This window comes from Sparus aurata, chromosome 4 (genome assembly GCF_900880675.1).
Source record: "Sparus aurata chromosome 4, fSpaAur1.1, whole genome shotgun sequence".
Taxonomy (NCBI): Eukaryota; Metazoa; Chordata; class Actinopteri; order Spariformes; family Sparidae; genus Sparus; species Sparus aurata.
Window position 1 is genome coordinate 20,540,860 of NC_044190.1, and position 10,256 is coordinate 20,551,115.

The 10,256-nt window shown below is 42.4% G+C and overlaps 1 protein-coding gene across 1 annotated transcript; it reads right to left on the reverse strand.

Annotated features, from left to right (window-relative positions):
* Window positions 1–4,413: 4,413 nt before the first annotated feature.
* adprhl1 (ADP-ribosylhydrolase like 1) lies at window positions 4,414–10,241 on the reverse strand. Its single transcript, XM_030414591.1, has 7 exons — window positions 9,713–10,241; window positions 7,596–7,760; window positions 6,133–6,258; window positions 5,861–6,001; window positions 5,566–5,693; window positions 5,353–5,485; window positions 4,414–5,263 (listed from the first exon to the last, which is right to left on the reverse strand). Exons 1-7 carry the CDS (start codon window positions 9,924–9,926, stop codon window positions 5,094–5,096), a joined length of 1,077 nt encoding a protein of 358 aa, XP_030270451.1. The 5' UTR covers window positions 9,927–10,241; the 3' UTR covers window positions 4,414–5,093.
* Window positions 10,242–10,256: the final 15 nt, after the last annotated feature.

The window sequence follows — 10,256 nt, forward strand, 5'->3', positions numbered from 1 at the left end:
TCCTTGTTTAGCATGCTGCCACTGCAGCCCAGCTTAGGATCAGATCTTTGTCTTCATACTTTTTTATGCAACAATGTTAAAGGTCCTATTTGTAAGAAAAGTTGATATCTTCAAATACTGACGTTTTAGCTCTCCCAACTTGTCAAATACCGACGGGTTGGGATGGTGCCGGCCTGACCTAGAATCCCAATGCGTCAGTATTTGATGAGTTGGGAATGAGACTCAGTATCTAATTTTCTTACACATAGCACCTTTTAATGCTTGCGCGCCACTTAAACACTAAAAGGTGCAATATGTAAGTGAATTGGCAACCTGTCGAATTCATACTCCTAACAAATAGTGGGCAGCATATCACCAGAGTAACCTTGAACTGCTGCTCACTGCCATTAGCTAGTTAACCCAGTTGCCTCTTGAGGTACAAAGTGGTATTACAAGACAGGACTGGTCGGGCTAGCTGGTTTGCATGCTAACTTCAGTAGACATCTCTGCAACACAAGAGGTAGATGTCCTTTACATAAGTCTGTGATTGGCTTCATAAATTTACATAAATATGAAAGTTTGAACTAAAATTCTTAGTATTTCCCCTTTAAAGCAGCTACTTTGTTGTTACTGTGAGGGAACATTTCAAGTTCTGCATGTAGAAAAGATAAAAGGCTCATTTTTTTACAGAAGGTAAAAACAGTTATCAGGTCAGCAGGGCAGTTTGCAACAATTCAGTAAGGTCTGGGCCGGCCAATGTAACTGTTGTAGGTCATATGGATGGAATATTGAATTAGACTCTGAGTGATATGATTTTCTTAACTTTATATCGTTGTCATTTTATCAATGCAAGGAAACTAAATTGTTGTATGTGGATGATCACATTTAATCTCTGTACTTTTAATGAAAAGCACCTCTTTCACCTATTTCCACTGTGTTTTTGTTGCTGTAAATTTGTAGTCACTGTGATTGTTGGTGATGTATATGAAGGAACTCAAATCTTGATTTAAATTCCTTGTACAGTACTTGTCGAACAGACACAGTGCTTGACCTGTAAATCATCTAGTTCTGAGACTGTGCCTCACTGTCTGTTAGAACGTGAAGGTGTCAGTAAAGCGTATGGTTTTGGGTTTATATGTCTGTCTGACTGAAGGATCCCCGTAGCTGATTGTCGTGTACTTTGGTCTCTGTTTTCTGTCTCTCTCACGTTGAATATTAGATGACGTTACAACAGAAGTCTTGCTGTCTTCAAAAGCAGCCATACTGGCCATGTCTTCAGAAAGTGTAAAACTTTGCGGTACACTTGTATCATTTATGTCCACTGGTGCTACTTTTTCTCCTGCGTCCCCTTCTTTTTCTAGAGGTTTACTCTCTGCTGGTTTGTCTTTTGTTTTTATGTTATGACATGTCCCCAATTCGGTGTTAAAAGCAGTTGTAGAAGAAGTATCTAATTGTGGTGGTGGTTGTGGCAGCAGAGTAGTAGTTTCTGAGTTTGGAGCAGATTGAGGGGAGAGATCAGTCTGATCATCAACAACGTGTGGATAATCACATCTATAAACACGTGGGATGACGTACTTGGGCAACCCTCTTTGAATGGTCACAGCTTTGGTCGGATCCAGATCTTCCATTGCCCTGTTCTCCATGGCCTTGCAGCCTGTATACGTAGAAAGTCCCTCAGTTTTAGGCAGTAAAGTGCATCTTCCATCAGCAACTTCAGCAGCACGTTCACTTGAACTCGATTCCCTGTAAAAGTACTGTAGAGATCTATGAGGAACTTCTGCCTTCAAGTTTGTGTGTGAGCTTCCTGGTGGTTCATGTTGTTTGGGAGAGGAGTCTACACATGTGGACCACACAGGAGGGCAGGTCATGATGGTCGCCACATGCCAGCTCACTTGGGCTTCCACCTGAGGTAAAAGCCTGTTAGGTTCTGGGAACAAACTCTCTATGACAGATGTTAAACAGAGCAGCTCCAGATGTCCATATTTTAACTTTTGGGTGATATAAGTTTCTATGTGAATAGCACCATTTTCCCCTGATCTCCTCTCTTTAACATCCTCATCACAAACTTGAGCTTTTACACGCTTTAATAAACCTTCAGCCTGTCGATCTGGACACTCTTCCCCCGTTTGGCTCTTCGGTTCTGCTTTGCAATGATTTTTTACTTCCAGGTTTGAGTTTACGTTTACCTGCTGTGGTCTTTGTTCTTGCTCGTTTGTAGTTTGATCCGCTCTCAGCTGCTGTCCAACAGATTTCCTATCCGTTTGTTTGTGAACAGTTTGATCCGTGGTCTCTCGGCACCAACTCTCGTGACAAGCTACCCTCTGTTTCATATTACTTCCTTCAGAAGGCCTTTCATGTGAACATTTCAAGTCACTTCCCTTACAAACAGTGGCCAACGTCTCAAACTTCTCCATCAGGGAGGATAAAAGGATCCCCCTTCCGATGAGACGTGGTTTAATTGGCTCTTTCTTCATCATCTTCACTCCCTTCTCCTTCTGCTCAGCCGTGGCAAACTTGGCTATCATATCTTTCACACTGCCTCCCCTCTTCAGTCCTTGTTCTGTTCTAGTCCGGTCCTTTTTGTGCATGTAATGCTCATTGTCTTGGCAGTGTTTCACATTACCCGCCACTCCTCTGCTGCAGGACAGAGTTCCTACCTCCCTTTGGTGGGTCATGGGAGGTTTAGGTGTGGACCGTATGAATTTGGATTGAAGGAGCTGGAATGTGGTAAGGCGTCTGGGTATTAAGTCTCCTGCTCTTGGATCTCTTGGCTTGTCTTTTTGTGGGTCTGACCAGCATTTCTCAGGGATCTTTGAACTGCTTTCAGCAGTCTTTATCTGTTTTTTTTCATGCTCTCCAGGGTGCTGAGAAACAGCGCAACTTGTCTGAGTCTGATTGATTGAAGCCTCAATTCTCTGATCAGGCCAATTTGTGTTTCTTTCAATGACAATCTCTGACCCTGGCTTGTCCGGGTGTCCAATTCTGGTGGTCCACTTGGGAAGATTCTGTGTGAGGTAATGCAGGAGACTCTCCAGAATCCCTCGGAGCACAGGCCGACAGTTGCGGTCTCTAACCAACTTCCTCAACATACCGGCATCAGGGGTGATACTGGCTTTCCGAGAATCTGGTCTATAGAGAATAGAGGACATGCAAGACTTATTCCCTGTTGCCATCTGCAGCCAAGCATACCTAAATAATTACGGACATTGACAGCAAATTACTATTGCGTGATAGTAGGGGCAGTGCTGGGTGCATAGCCGTGAGAAGATCACGTGATTATATGTCAGAATTGATGGTCACAAATTAGAAATGTTGTCATCCCTGGAATTGTTTCCCACAGGTAGAAAATGTGCAGTATTTTTGGTGGTTGACATGTGTGGCCAGCACTTGAAATTACATTCCCACTCAGACTTCTAACAGACTAAACATTGTGCAAAATGGGTGGTTTGCTCTTGCACCAGTAGGATGATAGATAGGCTTAGTGAACACAACACTGTACTTATGGAAGCGATAAGAAAAGTCTAAAGAAGGCTAACTATAGAAACTGGCACCTCTCCAGTTTTGTAATATGATGCCAAATTTGCAATTCTTTAATTTTTTAGGTTATCAGTATTGTGAAAAAGAACTTGGGGATAAATCTTACTTAAACACACCCATTGAATTCTAAATATGTGAATTTGCCTTTGAGGTTTGCTTTAAGTCTCTCATACCTCAATAAATGAGCATCACTGAACTGGAGAGGGTTTAGTTGGAGCATGAGGAATTTGGCCTTTCAGAGCGACTATGGCGCAATCCCAATGTCCACACCCACAGTCTAACAGATTTTGAGGCGTGTTCCCAGTAAATCCGCAAGGGTTTAGAGCTGTACCGATGTCGAATGGTTAAGTGCAGGAGGGCTCTCTCACGGACATTTTGAGGGTCTTGATGGCTGCTTACTGTTAGTCCTCATTTTTGAAGCTTTTGAAACAATATGGAACTTTTTTCCCGTGTACTCCCAGCTTTTGTTTTCATCATAAGGCTATATATTTTAAAACATAAAATATAGAGTTCAAAACAGACGCGTATAAATGCCAGCACTCACCAGGTGACAAGGAGGTGAGGGTTTTAGGGTTTAGAGTTTAAGGCCTTAGTGGGGGACATCGGGATTGGGCCCATATAAAACTAGTTGAGTTACTCAGACTAATCTCCAAAAACTACTTTTTCTCTTCTACTTACTACTAACATGTACCTAAAGAGCACAGGTACAAGAGAAAGAATTTCCTGACTTGAAGTGAAGTGTTCTTGCAGTGCAAACTTGTTACAGGTGATTAGTTCGGGGGGTTGTAGAGGAGGGTTGTGCAGCAAGAGAAGTAAATCTGGCAGGAAAAAGAAACAAGCTGTCGATCAGAATAAAAGCAGTAGTTAAGATAAAGAGAGACAGGCGCTTCATGCGTGTTGTATATAAGTCCATTTTAATCTTCAAGTCATATTAATCTTCACCATTTAATACTGCTTTCACAATGTAGCATCACAGTGCATATAATAACTGATCACAGTATAAATGTTTACTATTCTAAATTCAATAATGTTATGCTTTGCAGTTAAAATCATCTCTAAGTTAACAGAACATGTTACATTCATTAAGAAAAGCCAAGTAGATCTGGATTAAAAACTACTGAAGCTCACTGTGAGGACATCAGAACTCAAATCTGACAGGCTTTATCTGATTTTGACGAATTTGATACTCCCTTCAACACATAGCCATGTGCTTCGGATTAATGCAGGTTAGCTGTAGAAGAGGAAAATGTCAGCAGACGCTAATCATCTAATGTTTGTTGATTTTAAGATGTCATTTAGTTTACTAGTCTGAGTTAAATTAAAAGGTATAAAGGCCCAAGAGTAACTTCTCCTTGCCATTAACAGAACAAGAAATGTTGTGATGATGTTCCTCCACCTCACACTTACATTGACAGTTAGTGACAGATCTGTGCATGGCACAATCAAGATAAGGAGAGGACAGGGCTCCTCTTTAGACTATTGAGATACTACCACTGAGGAGGTCTAGAGGCTAGTCTGGGATAAAGAGATGCAGTTCCTCTGATAGCCAGAAGGGATGAGGCCAGTGAAGAGCAGGATTACTTGTCTATGATCTTCTCTGCAGATGCTGCCTTGTGAAGTGCTTCTCCCAGCTCCTCCAGACGTTCTCTTTTGTCCAAATCCTGGTACAGGCTTGAAGGAACCTGGTTGAGACCGTGCAGGAGTCCGTAGAGACAACCTGCAATCAGGCCTGTGGCTTCACTCTCACCTATTAAAACAGAGCATTTTCACACAAGTCATCATGAGCAGACTGTTTTCTCTGTCTGTGTTTAAATGTGCCTTGCAGGAGGTCCTCACCTCCGTGGAACATGGCTCGTTTACACAGTTCAGCCCAGTCGCTTCCCGCCCCTAGAAGAGCATCGTAGGCTATCATGGGGGCATCATGACCTCTACGGCCTGCTCGGCCCTCCGAGCTCCAGCGCTTATACATCTGTAAGGAGGAGGACAGCAGCACACTGGTCCTGTTAGGAGTTCTGTCAGCATATAAACCTGAAGGTACACAGGATTTACCTTGTCTGTCTCCTCAGCATCATAGCGATCAGGGAGCGAAGGTTTGCTCTGTCCCTCCTTCTCTATCTCTCTCTCTTCCAGGTAAAACTGCCACTTGGCCTCAAAGTAGAACCAGTGTTCCTGATACTCTGCATCGGAACGCATAATCACACAGATTACTGGTATCAGCTGACAGTCATGCTCTCTCAGACACACATGCATAAATACCAAACTCAGAAAATTGCTGTATATACTGGAAAACGCATACCAATTATACTCTCTGATTAATGATGTGACACAGAAAACACAGTCTCACCTGCCATGTGTCGTATGGTCTTCCTGCAGTATTCCTCCGCCCGAGGGATGACCTTCATGAGCTCGCGGCCCCAAGTCACAAGTGGTTTCCCCTGGATAGCGTACGATGCAAACAGTGCCGTTGTCAGGGAGCCGAGGAAGCCTGAAGCCAGGAGTGACACCACAAGTCACGACTGAGTAATTAGAGATGCTTAACAGTTCATCAGCGGCACAATAATCAGCCTGTAGCTGCCAGATTTGTTTGGATTGGTTAGAAGGTGCCAACATTGTCACCTGTGGGGTGGTTGTGGGTCATTCTGCCAATCTCGATGCTGACCTCCACCAGGTTGTCAAGTCTCTCAGGCTGCCAGTATCTCATCCCCACACACATGGCCTTGGCAGCCGCTCCAAACCCAGATCCTGCACATGGATACATACAGACTTCATTCAAGGTACTTGTACTCAACTTGAGTATTTCCATTTTATGCTACTTTGTACTTACACTCTACTAAATCTCAGAGACAATTTTTTTTACTTATTACTTCACTACATTTATCTAACGTCTTTAGGTTTAGGTCTTTAGGTTACTTTTCTCATTACAATTTTAAATACCCTTTCTGTCAGGTGAAAATGAGGGATTCATTGTGTATGTGCTGAGAACATTCTCCTAATTCTTTAGTTAAATAAACCCTTTTAAAACTCTCTTGGATTATCTGGAAAATGCATTACCATAAAGCTGAAAACAGGGCTGAAAATGAGGCTTTTTGGAGACTTCGTGGTTCTCATAGGATATCATCACTACAACTGTATGATGACCTTATAGACTTTGATGCACTGTTGTAGTAATTAAGAGTAAATAGAGTAGTTAAAAAGATCTCAACCAGAAGGCAGTCTATCTAAGGCAGTAAAATGCAACATAAACTTTAAAAGATAAATTCAACCATAAAGGAAAATTATCATGAACTTTACATGTGGTTGTAGAGTCAGGTGAAGTTTTGTAGTCCACAATACATTTCTGGAGCTTCACAGCAAAACAGTGAAATAATAAAATGACTCCATACAGTTGAAGCAATCCCAAAATGTTTTTAAAAGATGTTATTTGGACCCTTTTTAAAGCTGAAGTCTTCACTGTAGCTGCTAAGCTGAAAGCGTTACCTCACACCTCGTCTGAAGTGGGTGAACGATCTCGACCGTGCATCGAGGGTGTAAAACACATCTTCTCCAATCAATTTGGGATCTCAGGACTCCCAGAGACTTGGACAGACTGTATGGAGCCACTTTATGTTTTCTTTTAGGTGTTTTTCTTAAATTTTCAAACAAGTCGCCATCTACTTCAGTTTTTTAGGAGAATGCAGCAATGCCGGGTTTTTTTTGCTGTGAAGCTCCTCAAATGTTTGTGGACTACAAAACTTCACCTAACATTCCACCAGCACCAAGATACAGTATTAATTTTCATTATTGGGCGAACTTATCCTTTAATGTAGCTGTGTTTATAACTCCGAAAACATGAGATATAATGACAAGGGACAATTTTGCTGCACAATGAGTACTTTTACTTTTCATATTTTAAGTAAATTCTGCTGGTAATACTTTAACTTCAGTAAGGTTTTGAAAACAATAACTTTTTCTGCTGAGTATTTTCACAAACTGGTATTAGTACTTTTACTTAAGTAAAGGATCAGCATACTTCTTCTTCCACTGAATGCAAGTATGTTGGACTCATTAAATAATAAGAAATATCTAAAATCTCCACCAGCCTTTTTCATTGAAGGGTGTATGCCAGGCCAGCAGGAAGTTGTGAGGTTTGAGGTGGGCACAGCCCTCCACTGTGGCAGGATCAGGGGCTCTGCCCTTGAGAGACACCATGGCTTCAACATAGAGACGCACCAGCTCCCGGTACAGGTCCTCCAGACACCAGTAATCTGCACACACACACACACACACACACAGAGGGACTGAGAGTCATTCATGACTGGCATGCAAGGCGAGATGAGTGGTGCTGCGGTGAGCTAAGTTTAGCCTCAGCCTGCTACTCCACAGATTAGGACCAGCATGCCAGTGGAGCGAGTGGAGTCAATTCCACACAACCAGGGGTCAACTGGGATCCTCGAGCTGAGCCCACAGCCATCCTGCTAGAATGTGTTTATGTGCGGACTGCATGTGTGAGTGAGAGAGACTGTGGTGACAAAGAAGCATCACCTCTGATTTAGGGATGTAGGACTTTGATGAAAGACAGGAACCCTCATGACTGGACTGAGATTGTGTTACACAGAGGAGGAAGGAGGATAGACCTGAGGCTGTCGGTCTATACACCGTCAAACATTTTGATTAAAAAAAAAAATTAATATTCTGTCATTATCTACTCCCCCTCATGTAGATGGAAAGTCAGGTGAAGTTTCTTAGTTGACAAAACATTTTCGGAGCTTCACAGCAAGACAGCGTAATAGCATTCTCCTAAACAGCTGAAGTAAAACGAAGAAAAAAACCAACATCCGAAAACAAACATGACTGGCTCCATACAGCTTGTCTAACATAATTTAAATCTTCAGAAGCCCCAACATCTGAAACTGATTTGAAAAGATGTTTTGGAAACGTTGACATGCGGTCCAGGCTCATCAACCACTTCATACTAGGTGTACCCTAGTGTTTCTATCTTAGCGGCTCCAGAGAAGATTTCATCTTTAAAAAGGGTGTAAAAAACTTATTTTCGAATATATTTTGTGTTAAGCCCCGACAAGCTGTGTGGAGACATTTTTGTTTTTTAAGAAGTCTTCACTGTTAGGTGCTGAGATAAAAACATTAGCATGCGCACCATCTGAAGTTTGTGTATGAGCTCAGCTGTGCATTGAGGATGTAAATAATGTCTTCTCAAATTGGTCATTCGGAGACTTTGATCATGTTGGATAAGCTGCTGATGGAGCCGTTTAGAATTTTTCTTTTTACTTTTTTTTTCTTCTTTTTACATTTCAAAACAAACCCCCATCTGTTCAGTTGTTTAGGGGAATGCTGTGAAGCTCCAGAAATGTTTTGTGGACTAAGAAACTTTACGAGGTGAAGTTTTCCTTTAATGTGGGTAAAGAGGGAGTTAAGAAAATGGTGACTTGGTCGTTCTGGTTAAGGTTGAGTTGTTTAACATCTGCTTCTGATAAGAATGTGCTGTATAAAACACTGAATAAACCACGTTTGAAGACTAATAATCGGGCTGTTAGGAATGCCTTTCAACCGGAGGAGCCAGTTAGTGCATGTGTATTAGTGAGCAGGCATTGTGGCTAAATAAGGCTTCCTAATCTCAAAAGATGTCATCACCATTTCACAGGACTGCTGTCATTGGCTTTGAACCTCATCTGCAGCCAAACATGATACCTGCAGATTACGCAGGAGTCCATTCATTGTTCAGCGAAGGAGAGCCAAGGATCAGCTTTTCCAAAGTAATCTATTTTGGACTTTTCTGTCCTGACAACTCCTGAGCCGCCCTGCATGGAGCTTCAGATGGCATTTGAGTGACAGCATTCGTAGTGAGGTTTCTACTGAGGTTTTGTCTTTGATGACCAGTTGCAAGGATGGATTATGGCATGTCGGCAGGTTTTGTCATTTAGAGATGGTGTGCCAGGAAGTGATTAACAGCTGCCATAAGCTATTCTGGTTCTTCTAAATGTAGAAAGAGCAAAAGCCAGGATGGACAGGTCTGATGTGTCTATATATGAATAAACAGATAGAGAGAGAAGTAATATGATGTTAGACATGTCAAATACTGAGTTGATATTTTACAGTATGTGAAATAAGCACATTAGTGTGTATGAATTCTGCTCTGGTCTTCCTCTTAGACAATCATAAATCCTCTTCTCATTCGTATTGACATCAAACCTTAACCTACCTGTTACTAGTGCCTCTGCTGTGGTCATGTGCATCAGCGTAGCATCACTCAGGGGCCAGTTATCAGGGTCCAGTTTCAAGGCCCCCAGTCCCCCGAGAGAGACCAGTTCCTCTTGGATCTTCTTGCCTGAGGTGCAGCCTTCCCAACGGCCCTTTCTGTAGCCCAAGGCATCACCAGCAGCACCCAGAACCATTGCTGCCTTAAATTTCTCCATGATACCGGGCTCTGCTCACGCTGGCTCACGAAAAAAAAAAAGGTATTTTTACTGAGGCAGTTGACACCTCTCCCAGGATTTAGATGGCTGATCTCTTTCAGCTGTAGGTCTTCCTCACCGCCTCAACAATGGAAAAAGTACAAACTACCTCGTCCCAAAACATCCTGAAAAATTTCAAACAGCCTCTTTGGTGGAACCACAGACCTCCGTCTCTGCTTCACTTTCCCACTTCTAGAGATCTCTTCTGGTGTCTCATCAGTTGTGTCTCAGTACCAAGAGTCGGCGCGCACACACACACACACACAAAAGCATCACGTTATCAGAGAGTTT